Source organism: Carcharhinus amblyrhynchos, chromosome 28 (genome assembly GCF_965287045.1).
Source record: "Carcharhinus amblyrhynchos chromosome 28, sCarAmb.v2.hapA, whole genome shotgun sequence".
NCBI classification, from domain to species: Eukaryota; Metazoa; Chordata; class Chondrichthyes; order Carcharhiniformes; family Carcharhinidae; genus Carcharhinus; species Carcharhinus amblyrhynchos.
This window is the reverse complement of record NC_137351.1, coordinates 10574675-10598904: the sequence shown is the minus strand read 5'-3', so window position 1 is coordinate 10598904 and position 24230 is coordinate 10574675. Positions and strand designations below refer to the sequence as shown.

General features: G+C 43.5%; 2 protein-coding genes across 6 annotated transcripts in view; one reads left to right on the top strand and one right to left on the bottom strand.

The window, feature by feature from the left end:
* Positions 1 to 7701, bottom strand: part of LOC145359665 (ceroid-lipofuscinosis neuronal protein 6 homolog) — a 23240-nt gene extending 15539 nt beyond the window's left edge. The window contains exons 1-3 of one of the 3 annotated variants that reach the window (XM_080214397.1): positions 7635 to 7658; positions 6519 to 6577; positions 4298 to 4522 (exon numbers count right to left, since the gene is read on the bottom strand). In XM_080214397.1, coding sequence (XP_080070523.1) covers positions 4298 to 4347 — 50 coding nt within the window. In that variant the 5' untranslated portion in view covers positions 4348 to 4522; positions 6519 to 6577; positions 7635 to 7658. Of the gene's footprint in view, positions 1 to 4297; positions 4523 to 6518; positions 6578 to 7517; positions 7610 to 7634 lie in introns of those variants that run through there. The other 2 variants (XM_080214398.1, XM_080214399.1) reach the window with 2 other exon arrangements.
* fem1b (fem-1 homolog b) lies at positions 6603 to 24230 on the top strand. Of its 3 annotated transcripts, XR_013889614.1 has the most exons (4): positions 6603 to 7729; positions 14263 to 15676; positions 18732 to 18791; positions 19555 to 24230. XR_013889614.1 is itself a non-coding variant. In XM_080214395.1 (3 exons), the coding sequence occupies exons 1-2, from the start codon at positions 7197 to 7199 to the stop codon at positions 15632 to 15634; spliced, it is 1905 nt and encodes a 634-aa protein (XP_080070521.1). In that variant the 5' UTR covers positions 6603 to 7196; the 3' UTR covers positions 15635 to 15676; positions 19555 to 24230. The 3 variants fall into 3 exon arrangements, 2 of the variants coding, with proteins under 2 accessions (XP_080070521.1, XP_080070520.1); XM_080214395.1 differs by lacking the exon at positions 18732 to 18791; XM_080214394.1 differs by having other exon boundaries at positions 18732 to 24230.

The window sequence follows — 24230 nt, the reverse complement described above, 5'->3', positions numbered from 1 at the left end:
TCTTGTGGGGGAACAACTGTTAAAGACAAAGGTCTCATCTGCTTTCTCAAAAGATCTCAGGACCATGCTTTAAAAAGCAGAAAGGGAGTTCTCTCTGGCGTCCTGGCCAACACTTACTCCTCTATCAGCACCACTTAAAAAAAAAAGTTCTCAAATCATGGGTGCTGGCTATCTGCATAGCGCCTCATTGGTTATAAGGCATCTTTGGGACATTCTAGGGTTGTGAAATGTGCTACAGAAATGGAAATTGTTCTTTCTTTCTTGAGGAGGTGGTGCAGAATAAGCATCCAGCACACTTTTCAAACAGGTCCCTGGACTGTATTAAAGTTTATTTATCAGTCACAAGTAAGGCTTACATTAACACTACTATGAAGTTACTGTGAAATTTCCCTAGTCGCCACACTCCTGCGCCTGTTTGGGTCGATGCACCTAACCAGCATCTCTTGTGGGAGGAAACCCACGCAGACATGTGGAGAACATGCAAACTCCATGCATGACTCAAGCTGGGAATCAAACTCGGATCCCTGGTGCTGCGAGGCAGCAGGGCTAACCACTGTCACCATGCTGCCCAGCATTGTGACCAAGTTAGCAGTAAAGCACTGAAAGGGACCAAATGCATTCTTAACTATAAAGTGTGTGTTTGTTCTAATAGGAACTTAGAACTCTTAGGGTTTGCATATTTAAAATCCATACAACTAGCAAAGAAGTTAATTTAAATACAGTATTCAATCCAGACTACATGAACAGATCATTTAAAAACAATCATATTGTTGTTTACTCTTGGTTTCTGATTAGAAATAACATCACTAGAGAAGGCCATTCATCCCATTACACCCGAGTTGGCCCCTCGACAGAGCGTCCAATTAGTTCCACTCCCCGCAACCATTTGTCCAATTTACATTTGGACATTTATCAAATCTGCACTCACCGCCTTTTCACATGACACATTCCACATCAAAAATAACTCGAGATAAGAAAAACTCATCATCAGAACTTGGTCCTGTGTCAATTACTTTAAATCTCTGGTTACCAACTCTCCTGCCTGTGCAGACAGCCTCTCCTTATTTATTCTATCAAAACCCCTCACGGTTTTGAACACCTGCTTTTCAAACTTAAGGTGGCATTAATATAGTTAAATATTAATGTGAAGAATCTAGAAATCAACCTAGTTAAGATAGGAAACAGGCATTGTTCTGCTTTGGGGGTCTTTGCAATGAGTGGATCTTCCATCCCCAGTGTGCCCTTATTGAGATCTATATGAGACACAGGTGTCAAAGAGAGAAGTTTTGCCATAATATGCTGGTTTATGGAATATATCGCATGCTATACTGTGTGGGTGGAAGTGTGTACATTCTGATTAGACTGTCAAATAGCTACAAGCCAACAAACAAATGTGTTTAACAGGTTAGGTAGAGAGTATTCTGTGCTATCAATATAATCAGAAATGTTATTACTCTTCAAAATGTCACAAAAAAGATGCTTCTTCTGTGCTAACCCACAACATATTATTGATTCTGAAACCTGGCTGGTTGCTCACCGTGGCAAGATGCGACTACAAAGCTCAGAGTTGGTAAATTCAACCTCCAGACTTTGTGCTAAACCCAAACAGCCAACATAAAGCCCAGTTAGAGGCTCCAGACCCTGGAACTGCGTGTCAAAAGGACCATGAAGAATTACCAGCCAGGTTTTCATCCCCAAATGTAGATGTTACTCAAGCCCACAATACTCTCCTGGGGGAAGAACAGGACTTATTGTACAAGACGCACATCCCAGCAATTTTCTATCAGCTATAATTGTTGGATATTAACACTTTGGACTTGAGGTTAACAACACTGCGTTCATCAGATATTGAGACTCGAATTGTTTAACAGCAAAGGAACATCCCACAGTATTGTGATAATGCAGCCAGTGTAATCCAATGGTAGCACATATCCAGTGAAAAACCAGCTGGCAGTAACCAATTTTAACCATGTGGCTACCCTGAGTAAGGTGGAGGAATAACAAATTACACAAGTGAGGAAAGCTTGATTTTTGTAACAGTTATGTCAGCTGAATATATTCACCGGTCTGCTTGAGTTTACTTTGGCTTGTCTATAGCGGGACTAATGCCCTTACCTATTACTTGGATGATCGTTAAATGACTTGGAAGGACACAAAGTGAAAATTGATACAGGTGGTTAGGTTCCTAGCATAAAAAGCCAATGGCATTATAGTGAGCAGACTTAACTGATGGAAAACTGACGTGATTAACACTTTTGTAACAGCTCCAATTAACATAAACAGCTCTCAACATGGGAGACACTTGCCTTTCCAAAAGTAAAAAATATCAAACCAAGCAATGACAAGAAACAATATCAGAAAGTTGACAGGGTGGATGCTGAGAGGATGTTTCCCCTTGTAGGGGAATCTAGAACGACGGGACACAGTTTCAGAATAAGGGATCTCCCATTTAGGATTCTCCGAATTCCATGCAGCTTTGGAATTTTCTACCATAGAGAGCAGTGGATTATTGATATATTTAAGGCTGAGTTAGACAGATGTGATCTATAAGGAGGTCAAGGGTAGTGCAGAGGAAAATGGAGTTAAGGCCACAATCAAATCAATCATGGTGTGATTGAATTGGGCGGGGGGAGTGGGAGCTGCGATTGAGAGGCCAAATGGCCTACTCGCATTCTTGTTTTATATTTACTTATGGTTTTAAATATTGATTTTTTAAATGCTGGAAATACATTGAAGATCTATCACTATCTGAATGTAATGTTTAATTCCTTCTCGCCCGAGAGGCTGATTGATGTGTTTTTCCAGAATGTTACATTTTATTTATCTTTCAGATTCCTGGCATTGTCTGTGATGGGATCCACAGGTGAATAACAGTCTCAGCTCCCCTTCCCAAAAGCAAATGGTCACATAGGTAAGATATGGCAAGAGTGACTGGAACTGCAATGGCAGCAGAATTGGTCTTGGCTAAAAGTAGCAAATCGATAGTCTGTTTTTGCACTCTGTCAGTTCATTTTTCCCTTAACAATCCATCCATTAACACCCAATTGCTCATTTCAGCATCACAGGAAAAGGGTTCAGCCAAAAACAACATTATTCATATTGTTATACTAGAGATTTGTAGATGTAAATATTCCTATTACTATCATTCTAGGGATTTGCAGATTGCAAAGGTAAATGGAAAAATTCCGACAGTTTTTTTTAGAAACTAAAGTAACGGATCAGAAATCCCACTGCTTAGCCACGTTGATGTCACTGCCAGGGAATGCAGAAAACAGTCCAATCGGAGATAAAAGGAAGAAAGTTAATACCGGATGATTCCAGTCACGGGGCAAAGTTTATCCCTGTAGTGAGGATTACACTGCATGGCTCAGAGCACTCGTCTCGGGGTCAGGCTGTGGGTTCAAGTCCCGCTCCAGGACTTGGAACACAAAATCCAAGTTGACATTCCAGTGCAGTGCTGAGGGAGGGTCACACTGTCAGTGGTGCTGCCTTTCGGAAGAAACGGTTATGGTGGACAGGAACATCCCCTGGCACTAGTCCCCCTCCCTAAAGCCCTGGCCAATATTTGAAGTGTATTTATTAGTGTCACAAGTAAGGCTTACATTAACACTGCAATGAAGTTACCGTGAGAATCCCCGGCACCTGTTCGGGTACAATGAGGGAGAATTTAGCATGGCCAATGCACCTAACCAGCAAGTCTCTCAGACTGTGGGAGGAAACTGGAGGAAACCCACGCAGACACGGGGAGAACGTGCAAACTCTGCACAGTGACCCAAGCCTGGAATTGAACCCAGGTCCCTGGCACTGCTAACAGCAGTGCTAACCACTGCGCCAAATCAACATCATTGGGGGGCAAAAAAAAGACAAGATTGCCTGGCCATTGTTAGCTAGCAGTTTGTGGGAGCTTGCTGTGCACAAATTGAATGCTCTGCATCCTACCTTACAACAAATTGAGAAAAGTGTTCCCACTGACTGTAAAAACATTTGGGACGTCCTGGGGTGGTGAGGGGCGCTTTCCGAATGAACATCTCTTTGTGAATCTCTGTGTAGCTGGTCGAGCCACAGTGTAGGAGAGACAGAGATGGGGAGTGAGAAGCAGCTACATTTCTGGTCAAACATTTGCCAACAACACTTGAATTTGTTGAGAGTTGTCGCGGAGGTGGGGAGCGGGGCTTTGGGGCCGGTGCTGATTTCCCCCAAGACTCAATTCCCTTTGAAAAGCAGAGATGGTGAAACAACACAACAGTTTTTTTTAAATAGAAAAAGAGAAAACACGCATCAGCCCCAAGATCCAAACCTGGGCAGGAAGAAGGGAGTTTGCAGAGAAGGTTGTTGTCTCTTCCGCATGCTGATCTTTCCTGTGTCCGGATTCTCTTGTACAGGCAGCAGCTTTAATTCTGTCTCGGTCTCCAGCTGAGAGAGGAAAAGCCCTGAGCAGCCAAACACATCAGCAGCTCCTCTGAGTCCGGACACACAGCGCTGAAACTGCAGCTACACCGCGGGCGGCTCCTGGCTGTGAACACTGTATCCAGAAAAATTGTTACACTCGCTTCTCTCCTCCTCCCCTTATATAAAATGCCCAGCGCCTTCCTACATGGCTGGCAGGCAGACCCCTCTCTTACTGTGTTAGAACCTCACTTATAAACGCCCCTAGATCCTATATCAACCATCAGCTGCATTGGTGTAGCGTCTCTTCCCCACATGACAGATCCCCCTCTTGCTGTGTCTGAGCCTCTCTCATAAACGCCCCTAAATTCTACATCAACGATCAGCTGCATTGGTGTAGCGCCTGTTCCCCACATAACAGATTCCCACCCCCCCACTTTTGCTGTGTTAGAACCTCACTTATAAATGCCCCTAAATCCTATATCAACGATCAGCTACACTGGCCTCTTTTAAAAGGTCAAACCAAATAAACAAACTCAAATTAAATTAGGACAAGGTAAAAGGGGCAGCTCCCCAAAAGCAAGGGGAACGGCCAGAGCAAAAAACAAAGTACAAAGGAAACTTAAAAAAAAAGTCAAATTAAAATGTGATTATTAGGGTCGATAATGCAGCCCAGCCCCTGCGGTGTCCAACAAGCGCGGAAGGCGTCAAATCAGCTACATTGGTGTAGCGCCTCTTCCCCACATGACAGATTCCCCCTCTCTTGCTGTGTTAGAGTCTCTGTTATAAATGCCCCTAAATCCTACATCAACAACCGACTGCATTGATGTAGCGCCTCTTTTCCCCATAAAATGCTGTCAGACCTGCTGAGTTTTTTCAGTATTTCCTGTTTTTGTCCCCTCACAAAATTAAATAAACCAAAGTTAGAGAAGGGGAGGGGAGGTGGGGGGTGGTGGGGAAGGAGATCAGAAGAGACAGGCACCAAGGGATATCTTCGTGAAGAGGCTGAAGGGAGGTCCACAGCTCGGATACTTGAAGGTACCCTGGGCTAATTGGGGGGGGGGGTCATTCGAATCAAGGTGGAGAGAGTGAGGCATGGTTGTGAAATTGAAAGAGAAGGTTGTGGAGATTTGGGATAGGAGTGATTTGAAAACAAGGCTGAGAATTTGTAGCAGGGGCTAGTTAGTGTAAACTGATGCCCCCTTTGTTCCATTGGCACCATTCACTTTGGAAGTCATTACTCTGTATTTAGTACTTTGTGTTCCGCCTGATTACTGCACAATAACTTCAGTTGGGCATTAAATGAAGTCTAGATTGTGCTCAGGTATGATGCCTCTTCTGGTGGAATAGCTTGATGTCCATCATTGTCATATCTTACACACACTGGACCTTAAACTGGGAAGTGGGGACAGGAATTGTTGTCTGTTGAATTATCCTGCAGTAAAAATGTCTCACTTTCAGGAAATGGGGGCCAGGTGACACCTGGCATTGAGTTGCTGGCTGCATATTTTGCTAAGGTACCAGGTACAGGATGGTGTTTGTTGCCTCGCATGACAAAATCAATAGGAGAGAATTTGTGGTGAGGATGGAGAAGCGGAATAAGCAGAGAGGTGCTGAACAAACACATAGGCGAGTACGCTTAGGGAGGGGGAAAGTTAAGAGAACAATAGTTCAGCTCAGAATTGATTAACAATTGAAGATGGTGTTTGATTTTTGCCAGTAGTTTCCATTCTACATGTGGTGTGCCCAATGGTTGCAGAGAAAATATCATAACAATCAGGATCTGTGTAGGTGCATGAGTAGCAGTTGTTTCTGACATCCTGTTTGTGGCTGTAGTGGATTTGGGAGTGAAAAGATATTTTCTGGGCTATTGGGAGTGTACAAGAGAATGGGACTAATCAAGGATAGCTCTTACAAAGAGCCAGTATAGACAGAAATGCCTCCTCTCTGCTGGACCATCCTATTATTTTAATATTCAGATGTGTTTTAACTTGTAAGTGAAGTTTGAACGGGGGTCGGAAAGGTGACGTTTGGTTCACAAGGTGGGTAGATGGCAATACATGTGAGGGATAGCTTTTAGACTATACACCGGCATTAGTCACTACTTGTAGGGGAAATTGAGGTTCCCTTACCCTCCAGAATGGTCTTGGAGTCTCTAGGAGTTAAAGATTAGTCTGCTAGACACAGCTGCCTGCAATTAGAGAGAGAAAAATACTTCCTAAATAAAGATGGTGAGTTTACTTTTCATTTTAGTTTGATTGTTTATTATAACAATACTGCAGATCTGGAAAAAATGAATATTTGGCTGGGTGGGCAGTCATTGCTGATTACATCAGGAATGTGTCCATCCAGAGTTGGCAATGCTGGAGGAGTAAAGAAGAGAAATGGATGGAGAAAAGTTTTGTTGAAAGTGAAAAAGGGGGGAATGAGGAAAAGTGTGCTTAAAATGTAAAGGCAGAATTAGGAGAGGTGTAAAGAGAGAATAAGGAACAGTGTGCTTAAACATGTGAAATGAGAATTAGTCAGGAAAAATGTGCTTATAATCTAAAGGGGAGGATTAGAAGATTTATTCAAAGCAGAGAAGGGGAAATTGGATGGTTTGTTGAGCTTTGGGAAGGCTGGTTGGTTGTGGCCGGACCCTGTTGGCAGTTACACACCGGCCTCCCGGAAGTGCCGTGGGGAAGGTTAGAGGCGGTGCGCCGGCGATCAGGAAGGAGCCGGAAGCAAGCGGTTAAAATCGGGCGGGATGGCGGGCGGTGGGCCGAGGCAGCGGCGGCGGGCGGGGAGATGAAGAGAGCGGCCGGTGGCTGATGGAGTCGCTGGCGGCCTATGTGTACAAGGCGGCGAGCGAGGGCCGGGTGCTGACGCTGGCCGCGCTGCTGCTGAACCGCTCGGAGGCTGAGAGCCGGCGGCTGCTGGCGCAGGTGAGCCCGGGGCCTGGGGCCGGGCCTGCGGCCGGCGGGCAGAGAGCCACCCCGCTGATCGCCGCCGCCCGCAACGGCCACTGCAAGGTGGTGAAGCTGCTGCTGGAGCATTATCGCGTGGAGAGCGAGCAGACCGGCACCGTGCGCTTTGACGGCTATGTGATAGACGGCGCCACCGCGCTGTGGTGCGCCGCCGGGGCCGGGCACCTGGATGTGGTCCGCCTCCTGGTCGCCAACGGCGCCAACGTCAACCACACCACGGCCACCAACTCCACCCCGCTCCGGGCCGCCTGCTTCGACGGCCGCCTGGACATTGTCCGCTACCTGGTGGAGAACCGCGCCGACATCCGCATCGCCAACAAGTATGACAACACCTGCCTGATGATCGCCGCCTACAAGGGGCACGCCCAGGTGGTCAGGTAGGAGCAGCCCTCCCCCCCGGGGAGGAGGCAGATGATAGCTGGAGGGGAGGGTTGGGGTGGTTGTGGGGCAGGAGGAGTGGGGATGGGCGGGAGGTTCTGAAGAGGGGGCAAGGCGGTTGTGGGAGAAAGGGGGATGGACAGACGAGTGGGTGAGGGTGCTGATGTTGTGGAAGGATAGTAGAGTTGAGGGGTGGGGGCAGGCGTAGGTAGGTTGGACTGGTGGGGTGGAAGTGTTGGGGGTGCCGCCTCATGGAGGAATGCAGTGTTTGAGGGATGGGACTTACTGGAGGAGGCAAGTTGTATTAGGAGTTTAGGGGTATAGGATGGGGAGGCTCGTGAGTAGGAAATTCTGGTGGAGGGATAGAAGTGATGCAGGGATGAGGAACACGTGGGTGGAAGGGGTGGGATCGAGTCTATGGGTGGAAAGGCCTGGGTGAGTGGAAGGGTGGTAGAATATGAGGGATGGCGGAGGTGTAGGGAAGGTTAGAGGGGTGAGAGGTTTCAAGGGTTGGGGGTGATGGAGGGGTATGGGAAAAATGTGAATCGGGTTGACAGTGGAGTGGGGGTTGTGTTGATGTTGGGAGAGCTGTAGGACAGTGTGTGTTTGCTGACAGGGTGTTGGGGGGATGCTAGAGGGTGGAGATTTCTGGCATTTATGGACTGGATGGGATGCATGTTTGAGTAATAACACATGGTCAGTGGGAAGTAACAGTCCAGGGCATATACAAGGAATGTTTATAAGGAGTCATAAAACTCTTTCTTTCATCACGGGTGTCTGAATGGAGAATAACATTGTATAGACATATTTCTGATTAGGAATATATTAACCTTGGCATTAGCCTCTATAATAAATGAGTTAATGCTGATGTTAAAATTACGGTGATCAGCAATTCAAGCTACCGCATGAAATAAAATCTTCACATTCACACAATGCAATCCTTGTGATTGCAAAATTATATCTAAACATATCAAGGACATAGTGCAGTTAAATCTATGCACAAATTCTGTCCAATATAGAGCTCATTCCTAGCATTGTGGCTCCTATTTGTGAATGCTGTTCTGATTAAGTTGCTTACTTCAAATGCATGATTTTTTTTGCATGCAAAAGGACAATTTTGAATTTACAAGAACTAGCCGATACACTGGGGAGCAGTTGGATAAGAAAACAATGCACCAAATGGGATGAGGTTATTGCTTGTTAGCTGAACATTGTTGCCATTGCTAGAATTACTAATTATTTTCATAGATAAATTTCCCAGTACTTCTAAGTCAGCACTTTTATAACCTTGAGCTGCCAGTGAATTCAGGGAACCTTGGTTGTGAAATAAAGACTATGGTTGCAGCATTCAAGACAGTAAAATGTTAACGGTAGTCTAACCCGAAATTAAACTTCAACAAGCAGTTGTGTCTGCATTCAAGTTTTATATCATATGCATAATGCATTCTGTCAATGTGGAGGCACTTAGACGCAAAGTTTAATTGTTTTGTTGAGAGGATTTGTTCAGTTGCTAAATGCTTGCCAATTTAGTTTTCAAGAAGGAAGTGTTTGGCATACAATATCTGTTCTCTTTTATTGACTTTTTTGTGTCTATGGAGTCTCTAGTGTAACAATGTCTGCGTTAGTCAGCGTATTATTTTTACACAGGAGCTTTAGCTCATTGGTAGCATTCTAATCTTTGTGTCAGAAGGTCATAGGTTCAAGCCTCAGCCCAAGGGAGTAACACATAATCTAGGCTAACACTTCAGTGCTGATTTACTGGAGTTCCTCCAATGAGATATTAAACCAGAGTAAATGTCTGTTTTGAAAGGAACGTGGTACTACTCCAAGAAGAGCAGGGGAGTTTTCCTGAAGTCCTGGCCAACGTTTATCTCTCAATCAAGAAAACTAGTTCTCATTCTCAAGGGCAGCATGGTGGCAGTTAGCATTGTTGTGTCACAGAGCCAGGGACCTGGGTTCAATTCCCACTTTGGGTCACTGTCTCTGTGGAGTTTGCACGTTCTCTGTGTCTACATGGGTTGTTTGCTCCAGGTGCTCCAGTTTCCTCCCACAGGCCATGTGTGGGTTAGATGCATTGGCCATGGTAAATTGATATTTAGTCCTGGGTTGTGTAGGTTAAGTGGATCAACAGGATAAACATGTGTTGTTGGAGTGGATGGGGCGTTGGTGGGATTGTTGTTGGTCTGGACCAGATGGGTCAAATGACCTTTTCCTGCACTGTAGGGATTCAATGATTCATTGTTGTTTGTTAATCTTTGTTGTGTGTAGATTGGTTCCAGGACTTGTCCATAAATCAGTGATTATATTTTCAAAACTGTGATTTGTTGTAGAGCAGTCCAGCACATCCTATGTGTGTGAATGCTATATAAGTGCAAGTTCCTTTCTGTTTTCCTTAAACATTACAAGGTACAGTGGCCTGGAAGTTGATACTGATGAATGTTGCAAATGGGAGGAACTTTTTGTTTCTCAGAGGTGGGAAATTGCTTTTCCAGGTTACATAGGGCAGCAAGGTGGCATTGCTGCATCACTGCGCCAAGGACCTAGGTTCGATTCCTGGCTTGGGTCTGTGTGGAGACTGCATGTTTTCCCTGTGTCAGCCTGAGTTTACCCCAGGCGCTCCAGTTTCCCCTCTCAGTCCAAAGATGTGTTGGTTAGGTGCTTTGGCCATGCTAAATTCTCCCTCAGTGTACCCAAACAGGTGCCAAAATGTGGCAACTAGGGGATTTTCACAATAACTTCATTGCAGAGTTAATGTAAGCCAACTTGTGACACTATTAAACTTTTGCAGACAGTAAGCACCTCTGTTTGGAAGGGTTAACTTCTGTGGAAAGGAAATTAACCTCTGTGCAAACTACATCCAGACCAAGGAGTGCTCCTGATGGGTAAGCTCATGGGAGCCTCTCAGAACACAGCAATATCTGAACATGTAAACTGATTCATTGTGATCCAAATACTTGGGCGTAATACTGAGCTACAAACCTAGAGGCAAGGTGGGACATTTAGCCAAATATATGTACAAATCCCAAGATACTTTTCAGAGGCGAGCTGGAATGAGTTTACCTAATGTCCTGGCCAACATTCCCCTCGTAACCAGATTCGTTGGTCATTATCTCACTGCTGTGTGGGATCTTACTGTGAGAAAAATGATCATTGTTTCACTACACGGCAACAATGGCTAAATTAACTCATTAGTGTTTATCGAGAGCTTTGGGGTTTTTGGTGGCAGATGTGAAAAGCTATTGTATAAATACAAGCTCTGATGGAGTAAAGATGTTTCATTGGGTTAAAACTGTTTTGCTAATAGCTGTGACCTTGAGTTTCGAACAAAGCCCTGCAGATATTTTAAACAGTCTAATGAGATCCATAGATTACTACTGTAATAGCAGGAATGCTGCGATTTCTGTGAGCACTTACACTCTAGGACATGTGTTTTGAATTTGTTCCCTTTATGTATGTCTCCATGCTATTACAATTCATGACTTGAGCTATTTTGATTAGAATATTTTACTGGGGTGAAGGTGGGAGGGTGAAGAATGAACAGCCAGTATTTTTCCACTCTTTCCAAGCTGGGATTTAGTTGCATGTGCAGTATTAACCTATCCTTTGTGTTTTAGATGCACATGGAGCTGTTGTGTATTTACTAATTTGGTTTCTGTTTCATAGAGGTCTGCTGTAATGGTACAGCTTTCAGTTTCACTTTCTCTTTCCATGGGGAAGCACCAGTTTGCAGTACTTGCCCTCCTCTGACCTTGTATCATGTGCTTTAGCTTTAGCCCCAGGTTCTGCCACTGCCAAGCTCAACAAAAGCATAGAATACTGGCGGTGCAAAAGGAGGCAATTTGGCCCATTGAGCCTGCACCGTCAGCAATCCCACCCAGGCCCTATCCCCGTAACCCCCACGTATTTACCTTGCAAATCCCCCCCCCCGAAGGAAACCCACACAGACACGGAGAGAATGTGCAAACCCCACACAGACAATCAACCAAGGCTGGAATTGAATCCAGGTGCTCTGCACTGAGGCAGCAGTGCTAACCCCTGAGCCACCATGCCACCCCATCGCCATTTATAAAAAGAGCTCCCATTTTATCGCGCCCATTGAGACCTCCCAACTCCTGTGTGTCAATGAAGTACTTTTTAAATGATCACTACTATAATGTCAGGAATTAAGTGATAGATTACGCCAGTGCAAATCAGTTAAAGTTGCTGATAGGCAGTGGCGTGCCGTCATTTGTTTTTCTTAATATCTCTCACTTATTGGGTGGTGATTCTGGTTGGTCACAGTCCTTAATTACTTTACCTAATAGTTTTTCTGCATATGTACATAACTCGGACTCTATTCCTGGTGTTGATCAATAATTTGCATTTTTAAAGCACCTTCAACATTGCAGGCACCTGATTGGAGTGATTCTCAGGCTGCATAATGAAGGTATTGGGGCAGATGAGCAGAAATCTGGTCAAGAAGGCATGTTTTAAGGAGCAACGCAAAGAACGAGGGGTTTAGGGTGGAAATTGCAGGATTGGGGCATATGATGCTGAAGGCCTGGCTATCGATAATTGGCAAATGAAATCAGGGATACAGAAGAGGCCAGAGTGAAAGGAGAGTTAAGATGTTGGAGGCTGGTAGGACTGGAGGAAGTTAACCTGATCTTGCCCTTTCTGGGAGGTGGGGCTCAATTAGTTTCTGTCAGAGCCTGAACTGCTGATCTGGACCATCCGGTAGCTCTGCAATGGTAGGATCAAACCAAATTGTCCCTGGACACAGCGGCCTTAGGATGGAATGGTAATGAGTTTTGGGCCATCAAGCACTTGCAGAATTTTTTGAAACCTTGCCATCTGGTTTGTGTGGTTCAGAATCAAATACAGCAGATTGGTTATTGTTCAACCGAACTATGGAAATTCGTTATCTTGTATTTGACAGAATAGGGCAAGTTTAAATATTTACCATTTGTGTCAGATCAGTGGCAAGTGAGCTTTATCTATGGCATGTTGATTCTGAAACCGCTCCCTAAGGTCTCAGCTAATGCTTGCTGCTCAAGTTGAATGATTGCCTCCTGTCTTCATTGTCTAATTGTTGGTTTACTCATTTTTAAAATTTATACGTTGGTCTTTATTAACTCTCAAGGATTGCTGTGCAAAGCCTGGGTACTTGCTGTGAGGTTCATTTGGCTCATTTCTATCTCTGCTGGCCATTTGAAAGAGCTGTTCAGTTAGTCCCACTCCCCTACTCCTTCTCCAAAACTCTGCAAAAATTGCCCTTTTTCAAACACATATTCAATTCATTTTTGAACCAAACTATTGAATTTGTATTCACCACCCATTAAGGCAGCGCCTGCAATGTCCAACGTTTACTCCCTCTGTTAATTCATCGTGGACTGAAATTGGCCAATTATCCTTTATTCATAGACCTTGAATCTGGCTTTCCCTTTCTTCCCTTCACTCTCTAGTTTTCTCTCCCTGATTTCTCTGCTTAGGAGGCACTCACTCTTCTCTGGGGTATAGTTTTTCATCTGCTTCCATCAACTGAGCCATTTGTGATCTTTAGGCAGTGAGTGTAGCAAATAATGTAACCTAAAAGGAGGGTGGCATCTAATCATACTCTTACTGTGGAGGCTATCACAGATTATCTTTAGAAAAGCTCTTTAATTAACAAAAGTATATATATCCTTTTCTCCTCTCTGGTTCCTCCATGGGTGCTGAGACTAGTTGTAGAATTCCAATGAATAACTTTTAAAGTTTTATTAGTTTATTTATTAGTGTCACAAGTAGGCTTACGTTAACACCATAATGAAGTTACTGTGAAGAACCCTAGTCACCAAACTCTGGTGCCCGTTTGGGTACACTAAGGGAGAATTTAGTATGCCCAGTGTACCTAACCAGCGCATCTTCGGACTGTGGGAGGAAACTGGAGCACCTGGAGGAAATCCACACAGACATAAGGAGAATGTGCATACTCCGCATAGACAAGTGACTCTAGCTGGAAATCGAACCCTGGCGCAGTGAGGCAGCAGTGCTAACCAACGTGCTGCCCCAAATTTTAATACAGTTTTGAACAGGGGACCTTTTGTGTGTGAGGAGCATACAATCACCACTACACTACAGAAGATGTTGGCATGTGCCTCAGCTGAAATCAGCTAATAGAGCAACCCAGCTTACCCTTAATCTGGAACGTGGGTTTTTGATAAGAGAGGGGATTAAGGGTTATGGGGAGAGGGCGGGAATGTGGAACTGAGCCACGACAGATCAGCCATGATCTTATTGAATGGCGGGGCAGGCTCGAAGGGCTAGATGGCCTACTCCTGCTCCTATTTCTTATGTTCTTATGAACCTTTTCAGTGTAAGCTGCAGTGTCCCGTCAGTCAATGCACGTATCTGCTGATCTGTTTGGGGATTTTCTTTGTTGTGAAGTACATGAGTCTGAAGTTCTGATGACTTGAAATGTTGATTATTTATCTCCACGGATACTAGCTGACCTGAGTATTTCCTGCGTTTTCTGTTTTGTGCTAAGACCCATTTTTTTTCTTTGTTTTCTCAGGTACCTGTTGGAGCAGCACGCAGATCCCAATGCTAAGGCACAGTGTGGGGCCACTGCACTTCACTTTGCAGCTGAAGCTGGCCACCTGGAAATTGTGAAGGAGCTGGTGAAGTGGCGGGCAACCATGGTGGTGAATGGCCATGGGATGACACCTCTGAAGGTGGCGGCAGAGAGCTGCAAGGCGGACGTAGTGGAACTACTCCTGTCGCATGTGGACTGCGACCGGAGGAGTCGGATTGAAGCACTGGAGCTGCTCGGCGCCTCCTTCGCCAATGACCGAGAGAACTACGACATCGAGAAGACCTACCACTATCTGTACCTGGCCATGCTTGAGCGGCATCGTGACCCCAACAACCCAATGGAGAAGGTCACCCTGCCCTCCATCGAGGCTTACAGCGGGCGGACTGAGTGCAGGACCCTGTCAGAACTTGAGGCCATCCGACAGGACAGGGACGCCCTCCACATGGAGGGGTTGATAGTCCGTGAGCGGATTCTGGGCTCTGACAACATCGATGTTTCACATCCCATCATTTACAGGGGGGCCGTGTACGCGGACAACATGGAGTTTGAACAGTGCATCAAGTTGTGGCTCCATGCCTTGCACTTACGACAGAAAGGCAACCGAAACACCCACAAAGATCTCCTGCGGTTTGCTCAGGTCTTTTCTCAGATGATCCACTTGAACGAGCCAGTGAAGGCTCGGGATGTGGAGAGTGTCTTGAAGTGCAGTGTCCTAGAAATAGAAAGGGGGCTGTCACGAATCAAAGACTCGTCCGAGGTGGACATCCACGCGGCCATGGACAATTGTGAGTCCAACATTTTTACTTTTTTGTACCTCGTGTGCATCTCCACCAAAACGCAGTGTAATGAGGAAGAACGAGCTCGCATCAACAAGCAGATCTACAAACTGATTCACCTGGATCCCCGGACCAGGGAGGGTTCCAGCCTGCTGCACCTGGCAGTGAACTCTGGCACGCCAGTGGACGACTTCCACACCAACGATGTGTGCAGCTTCCCGAGTGCACAGGTCACCAAGCTGCTGCTTGACTGCGGGGCCGACATGAACGCAGTGGACAAGGATGGTAATGGGCCGCTACACATCATCGTGCAGTACAACCGGCCCATCAGCGACTTCCTCACACTGCACGCCATCATCATCAGCCTGGTGGAGGCTGGCGCCCACGCCGACATGACCAACAAGCAGAAGAAGACCCCGTTGGACAAGAGCACCACTGGTGTCTCTGAAATCCTCCTCAAGACTCAGATGAAAATGAGCCTGAAGTGCCTGGCTGCCCGAGCCGTGCGAATTCACAACATCAGTTATAAAAGCCAGATTCCTCAGGCATTGGAAGAGTTTGTAGAATTTCATTAACTCTCAAGATAGTCAGATGATTCTTTACCAAACTGGTACTAGGTATGTCCCTAACATCGCTTCGTAGAGTTGGTCTGCACATTTATTTTTAGCTGCTTATTTTCTCATCTCTCACGTAACCACACTGATTGTATACAATACTTCCATGTGACTGTCAAATGAGTTGATATGATAGAGGGTGGCTGTTTAAAAAAAAATTCTGGAAAATTGATTTAAAAATGTGTAAATTTTAAAAATCGATTTTTTTTTTTTTAAATTGTGTTGGGGTAGTTAGTACCCACTCCTGTGTCTTCTGAAGACTTGGTAATGTGGAGTTACTAAAATGAATTGCTCATTTCTGGTGCTGTGGTTGTAAAGGAACACAAATCGAGAGTTTTCTCTCTAGCATTGTCTGCCAATTTGAGGGTGCTGAGCACTGTTACTAAGAACATTATCATGAGATATTTGGAATTGTACCTTTAACATGGCATGCTTTCCTATCCTGATATTTATAATTGTTCACTTTGCAATACAAGCAAGATATTCTGCTGAGGGAATCTCTGCTCATTCAGATTTTGACTACTCATGGGTTGCTTTAGCAGGTGCTAAATGTATGGTGATGTTGGAATGAATCAAAGATTAAATACAACGTTGATGCTGTTCCCATATCGGCTGGTGCTAGGCTAGGAAAATGTCAATCCCAGCCTAAGTAACTGGCAGCATACGTCAACGTTCAGCCAAGGATCCATTTTAAAACAAAAGATTTACACATCATTGATTACTTAGTTGGTGAACTTTTATTACTTGGCTCCTGTGACGGCACAGCTAGCTTAACTAGTGAACAACTGAGTAGGGAGATACACTTGACCTGTGGTCTGCTGGGTTATTATAAAGATTGAGCTTTTTATTGATTTTTTTTTGAGATATGGCTGTTGGGAATTTTAAGAACACCAGTGTGTGCAAGTGATGCCACAGATTCTAGAAAGCTGCTAAGAGTCTCCTTGTAGAAGGCAAGTCCTGTACCCTGCAATTACAGTAAGTGCTGAAATGTGGCAGTAAATTGGACACTGTGTAAAACGTGCCAGAATTGCACCTTCTATTCTTGTACAGTCTGTATGTTTTACTGGCTAATAGCTTTGTTTGAACCAAAGGTCCTTTGCAGGGTTTGAATCCCTGAGAAGTTATCAGAATACCCAGCATGTTCTTTTCAGGGAGACAGTCTGTCAGCTGTTATCAAAGGGACTTGCTACATTTTACCTTAACATTTCTCCTCACTTTACTAAAAACTTTAGTGAATAAATGGATTAGAGTTGTTGCTACACCATCTAAAATTAACTGCACAGTAATAATTCAACCAGCTTGCAATCAGTGTGGTAAGAATTTTACAGCACTGATCAGTGTTGTCCAGTTGAGGCCTGTGTACTTTCAAACAGTGTTTTAAAATGAATGGGAATTTGGCACAATTTTAGGACCTCACTTGCTCTGTTTGGCCTGGATGTAACCCTAAAACAGTTGGGGATCCTGCCTGTTTATGTGCAAGGTCACATGAGAGTAGGACCCCACATGGCTGATGCCCTGCAAACCGTTCTGGGGTTGTGCATGAGTTACGATGAGTCTTGGATGAGGAAGTACCACGTGGCACCATGGAAGGATATAACATGGTCAGGATACAAGTGGGTGATGGATCTCATAAATTGATCTATAAAATGTGCTGCACAGCTATTTTAGCTTATGATTTTCTTAGAGACCAACTTCAAAGAAAATTCTTGCGGATTGATGATGATTTCTTAACCCTGAAATTAAGCATAGTGCTGACCTACCACTGGGGATTAAGACTTGCTGGGCAGGTGGTAACCATTGGAATCAGTTTTACCCTAATACATAGCTATGGCTGCTTGTCGGTGAGAGTCTTTTGGTTGATGAAACTTTGATCCTGTTTGTGTACAGGTGTTTAAGTGAAGTGTGACACTGTGACCTGGGTTGTAGATTTTCTTGGAAGTCTGTCCAACAGTGGGTTTGGAGTTGCAGGTCCCTTGGCCCTGACTAACCTTATGGCTAGCATGAGGGGACATAGTTTTAAATTGAGGGGTGATAGATATAGGACAGATGTCAGAGGTAGGTTCTTTACTCAGTGGTAAGGGCGTGGAATGCCCTGCCTGCAGCAGTAGGTGTCTTGCCAACATTAAGGGCATTTAAATGGTCATTGGATAAACATATGGATGATACTGGAATGGTATAGATTAAATGGGCTTTAGATTGGTTTCACAGGTCGGCACAACATTGAGGGCTGAAGGGCCTGTACTGTGCTGCTATGTTTTATGTTGCACTGCATTGAGTTGTTTTGATAGGCAAAATGAACTGACTGCAAAACAAAGTATTCAAGTTACTCCAACATTATCAATATTTGGAAATAGAGCAAGAATTGCAAAAAAACCCCAATATTAGTTTTCTTTAGCATTCTGCAAAAATGATGTGGTTATAAGACATTAATTTTAAAGTTAATAGATGGAAAAGCTGTACAAAGTCAATTTTCATTTATTTTGCTTATTCAGCTTTGAAATGCTCTATTACTGGTGAAATATCACTAGCAGCCAATTCTGACCAGCCTTGTTTAATGCAGTTGGATCCGTTTAGCTGGCACGTATAGAGGTCAAAAGAATGCTCATTTGTATGAAAATTTAACTCGGAACAGTTATCGATTCGGGTTGATGGCGGCACCTAGTGTCACTTTGCGACTTAAATTGTTCAATATAGATTTCAAGTTCAGTTGCAACTGCAACATTCTAAATAACATTGAAGTTCTGTGGAACTTTCAGCGTCTACCCATCTCCCCACTTTGGGGTGGGCTGTAATTAGTGTGAGATGAGAAACAAACTTCTGTACGTATGGAATCAGTGCTTGATACTGAGCTCCAATCAAGTGAAGCTGTAAAACGGAGACCATCCTGCTATCACCCTAGCACTACTGAAAGTCTTCAACCCAAGCCTTCATGTTCCCTTTGTAAACTTTTGAAAGCTTGCTGTGAAGAATAGGTTTAGGGCTCTGCCTATAATCTTGTGTTACAATGTAAGCTTGTATGTAATATTTTACCCTTTTTCCAATTAATTCACATTTAAAGGAATGTCCTAAACCCATGATCTGAGTCAGGACACAACTTGGCACAACTCCACAATGCAAGGTAGTACATGATTTAAACTTCTCTTTCATTATATTGTATTTGGGGTGATGCTGGTGTCCGTTAATGCCACTGACCTGGCAATCCAGAATCGTATCAGCTGATGGAATTTGAATTCCGTGAATAAACCTGGGATATTTCAAAATAAAACTCATCTCAGTAATGGTGGCCATGAAACTGTCATTGTTGTAAAAACACCTCCTGGTTCACGAGTGCCCCTGTAGGGAAGATAATCTGCCATCTTGCACAGCCTGCCCCACAGGTGACTCTAGACCCATAGCAATATGATGGGAAACAAAAGCTGGTCTTGCCAACAACACTCCAATCCCATGAAAGAATAAAGAAAATGAAATGCTACTTGTGGGTTTCAGCTAGGTTCAATCTGGGTATTGAACTCAACCCAACCCTGGATTATTTATGTAACCTCCTGCAAAGTCTAAAAGTGAAAAACTTCCAGTATTTTTTATCAGCTATAAGATTTGTCCATTCATCGTTCTTCTGTAATTAATGACCTTCAGTCAAAAAAAGCTCAATGATTGGCACAGGCAGTTTGTGAAGAATTTGTTACTGCTTCATTAGCATTGCCAGTGGCTCAGTTGATAAAACAAGTGTGTAGTTGGGACGTGCAGAGCAGCAGGTCTACGTTTCAATTCCTGCTCCATGGAATGGCAACAAAATGTCATGGACGTAAAGTCTCAAATTAACAAATTTAATAATTAACTCATCTAGAATATCTCACTGACTCTAAATTCCTGTTATTTCACAGATGTAAAAGACTCATAGTTCACGAAGCAACATAGGGGCGAGCAAGTTTGTGAAAGTCTTTCTCACAGGGTGGAGCGGCATTCGGAGAACATCAACATGCAGTGTCACATGTATTTGGCTGTTGGGCCAAGGTTTAAGATTAGTTCCACGTTGCACGCATTTGGGAATCCATACCCGTGTTTCCTAGCTTTTAATCATTTTGGGGGGGAGGGGAGAGAAATGGGGAAAAAGATACCCTGTCCCACCCCTTCTCCCTCCAAGAATGCCGATGGAATAAAATCAGATTGTGCCTCGTTGAATCTGTTGCTGCTTTAGATGGATTTGTTCTCTCTCAGCCAAGTACAGCGATCAAATTATAAACTACTTACACACCAAGATCAGTCTTGGTGCCAGTTCTCTGGTCTTGAGCAAACACGGGTTGCTCAGATCACCCTTTGTTTCCTTATTTAAATTTATGTTTGTAAAGAACTTAAATCCAACCTAAAGTTACAGAACTTTGGAAAAGAGAAACCCATTGAGAGATCATTGCCAATTGAACATTGAAAGAAGAATTTGGTTTAATTATTATTACATGAATGATCTGAATTTCCTATTGGCTTAAACAGAGAAGTATTTGTTGAAATGGGACTTTTCGCACTGCTAACCGTGGCTAAATGATGCCGCAAAGATAGTAACACTGGGAGTAAAAATACAGAAAATGTTTCTGTGATTCAAACTTGGTTGTTTTGGGGGTTGGATTGTGGAGGAAGGAGTGATTAATTCACATATCCCCCATTGATGGGACGGTGCTACAGTTTAGCACTGCTGCTTCACAACGCCAGGGATCTGTGTTCAGTTCTGGCCTTGGGTGTCTGACAGAAGTTTACATGTTTTCCCTGTGTCTGCGTGGGTTTCCTTTGTGCTCCAGTTTCCTCCCACAGTCCAAAGATGTACAGGTTAAGTGGATTGGCCATGCTAAATTGTTCCTTAGTGTCAAAAGATGTTAGGGGGATTAGTAGGGTATATATGTGGGATTACAGAGATTGGGTGGGGGAGGGGGCCTGGGTAAGGTACTCTGTCAGAGAGTTGGTGCTGACTCGATGGGTTGAATGGCCTCTCTGCACTACAGGATTTCTGAGTCTTGATTTGGTTCCTTAATGACTGATTCTATAGCCTGCTTCTCTGAAAAGGAGCATTTTAAACTTATTCGAAGATGTAAAACGTTGTCCCCAGTTTGGACTGTGACAGCGGTGCTTTCTTTGACTTTGATTTGCGACTTGAGCTTTTCTGTGAACGTTGAGGCACTCTTTCCATTGGGCGTAAAACTTTCAGAAAGAACCACTTACTACTTTGGGCAAAACGGCTGCTCCTTAGTGAAAGGGGAAAGTTGTACAGAATCAATTACCAGGAATTATAGAATCTTGCAGCATGTGGCAGGCAAGCAACCTTTCAGTGCACCCCTACTCTTTGGAAGGACTGTAGTGTTAGTCCCAATCCTCTTCCTGTTTTTCCCATAGCCCTCTGAAACATTCACAGATTTTGCCATGTTTTTTGTGGGTAACTTTCTCACAAAAACCCGAAGAGATCCACGGTGACCAATTTATAAACAGCTAATTTTGAGATGTTGCAATCATAATACTTGTACCGAAAATTAAGATTTTAATTAAGTTGTACGGTAGGATTGTCCTGACTTTGTTTGAAGGACATCCTTGAGTTTTAGAAACAACATTGTACTTGATGCTAAATTATTAAAATGATACCTCAACCAAATGATTTACTTTTTCTGTCTCCCATTTCCCTAATCCATTCATAAAAATTCTAATGCAGTTCTGTTGGTAGGGATATTTATGGTTTTTCTGCCAGATGCTACAAGCAAAATGTGTTTAATGTCGATGCATTTTATGCAATGTTCTTAATATATCTCTGCAACTGCTCCAGCTGTCGTTATCACCCGTAATCAGCAGCCCTACTGTAACTGGAAGCACTGTCTCTGAGTGCAGCTTGAATTTGAATCTTTCTAGCTTTCAACTCCTTAGTCGAGCTCTTGCTGGGGTTTTTAATCCATTGGTATTGGTTGCCCTTATTGAATTGGCTGTGCTTCAGGGCTGAGCATAGATGGCCAACAAACTGCATTAGACCGCCCACATCCTGATTATTAATCTGCCATGTTTTCATCCAGTGTACCCACAACATGTCATAGTGTCCCTGGATGCTAATCCAAAATGGAAGTGCTGGCTCATTTTTCCTTTGGCCTGTTGGGGTTGCACAGCCTTTGGATCCAAAAATGACTTGCTAACAGTTGACATCTAATGTGACAACTTTCGTGTCCTATTCCCTATCTGGTTACATTCCTGGAGAATAAATGTCATTTTTTAACAAAGGATAAAATTTTAAGCCTTTTACACGTTGGAGCCTCAGCTTATTTAAATGTTTTACCCTGGGTCATTACAGACTACTTGGTGCTTTAGTATTGTGGCAGTCTTGGGCTGAATGAATATTGGAACAATATTGATGTAGAATTTCCGTGCAAAGTCAGAATTCCACAGTCTTCAGCAGCTGTGATTGTGGCTGGTTTACTTTAGGGTGGGGACTCACTCTGGAATGGTTCTGAATGTGGTTGCCACTTGTTCTGAATGTTCTCTAGGTGGCTGCACATTTGGCAACAGCAACCATTGCTGGGGCTCATTTCCGATCACTGATCCAAAGATTCCATGACTTGTTCTTTTGATATATTTAGCATTTTCTTTTGACTTCTCTGCAAATTTTAAATTGATGTGGAGACGCTGGTGTTGGATTGGGTTGGTTACAGTAAGAAATTTCACAACACCAGGTTAGAATCCAACAAGTTTATTTGTTAACACGAGCTTTTGGAGAGCTGCTTCTTCACTCATCTGTGGATTGTCCTTGGCTCAGTGACTAAATGTGCACTGCACTGAGCAATATTTAAAAATTTACTTGGGATGTGGGTGTTGCTGGCTAGGCCAGATTTACCACTCCCTAATTGCCCCTGAGAAGGTAGTCTGCCTTGAACTGCTGCAGTCCATGTGTTGTAGGTGCACCTATTCTGCAATTGGGAAGGGAATTCCAGGATTTTGATGGCGACAGTGAAGGAACAGCAGTATAGTTACAACTCAGTGGTGTGAGACTTGAGAACTTGCTAGTGATGGTGTTCCCATCCATCTGTTGTCCTAGACCTTGTAAGAGGTAAAGCTTGGAGGGTGCTGAGGAAAGAACCTTGATGAGTTGCTAGTTTGTACTAATATAATTCCAGGCATTAGCTGACCTCAAATTAGCCACATCATCGCTAAACTATAGAATGAAAAAAAACAGGAAGGGTTTCCCACTCTTGGATATTATTACACATCATCGATCAGGGATGTATGCATGACTATTGGATGTGGATAGAATTGATTTGACTTCATGGTTGAATGGCCACTGTCCAGACTCCTATAGGTGAACTATATACTGGGGAGCATTAATGGTGAGTTCTGTTTATTCCTTAACATGGTTCTCAGAGGAATGAAGTGCAAAAGAGAGAAACATTTTTAAATTGAAACATGAAGCAATATTGTGAATTTTGCATTTCACCCTGTTTTAATACATTCCATAAACTCAATGATAACCAAAAGGGTATTGTCACTTGCAATAAGGTACTCAAGGACAGATTACAGCCATAAATGTGGGGCAGACACCAGTTAATTATAAAGTGCTGAATTAAAATAACTTGACAAATACCAATTGTAGATCCAAAGAAGATTTCTAACATCATTTGTCTCAAACACCTGTGGTAGTGTCACCTAATTAACCAATGTGAAGAGGGATTTGGAATTGAGAAGTAGCTGGGAATGTGTTTTTTATTTTGGTTAAATGTTATTTTTCACTGGTCCATTGCTAAGGCTAAGCTCTTCAAGCTAAGTGTCATGTAGAATTGCACAGAGTGAAACTGAATGCATCACAGTACCACCAAACGCCTTAACAATGGATAAAACAAAGGGAGAGGAGAAAAACTGTTAGGACATTTTAATGTTCTTTGTCACTTTTTAACACAGCCCAACAGATATTCTCTTGACATTTGACTTGTCTTCCTACAAGAGCTGTGCTTTTGCAGGGTTGTTTTTTTTTAAAAAAAAGTTATACACTGTGTATCTCAGATCAATTCGCAGCTTCTGATTTCTGTGGTAATTTGAAAAAAATGTTTAAAAAAATTGGAACGTTTGTGCCATTCCCTCTGTGGTTATTACGTGTCAGTCAGAGAAGTGATTAGCAGAAAGAGGTTTAGCAGTGTGAATCAGCGACGGGATATTAATGAAAATTCAGAATGGAGCAGAATCTATCTGACTTGTATTGAGTTAAAATGCCATGGCACTTTGCACTATTTTACTCCTCAGGATGTACAACTAATGTAATTGTTTTCACTCAATTCCCAAGATGCAGATTTATTTTCCCAATAATATTAAATGCGCGCTGCTACTTGGAAAATTAGATTCGTTATTGGGTTTTTAAACTCCCCTTCTGTCTCTTATTTTCCACTGAATTACAATGTTGTACTGTCTATTTTGTGGAGGCGGAGGGATATGTAACATTTTTGATCTTCCATTTCTTGTAAAATGTGACTTTGTTTAAATAACCTTATAATGTACACACTGAAAACAAAAACAAAAATCAGGACTTGTTGTCATTAAAAGTCAATGATAGTGA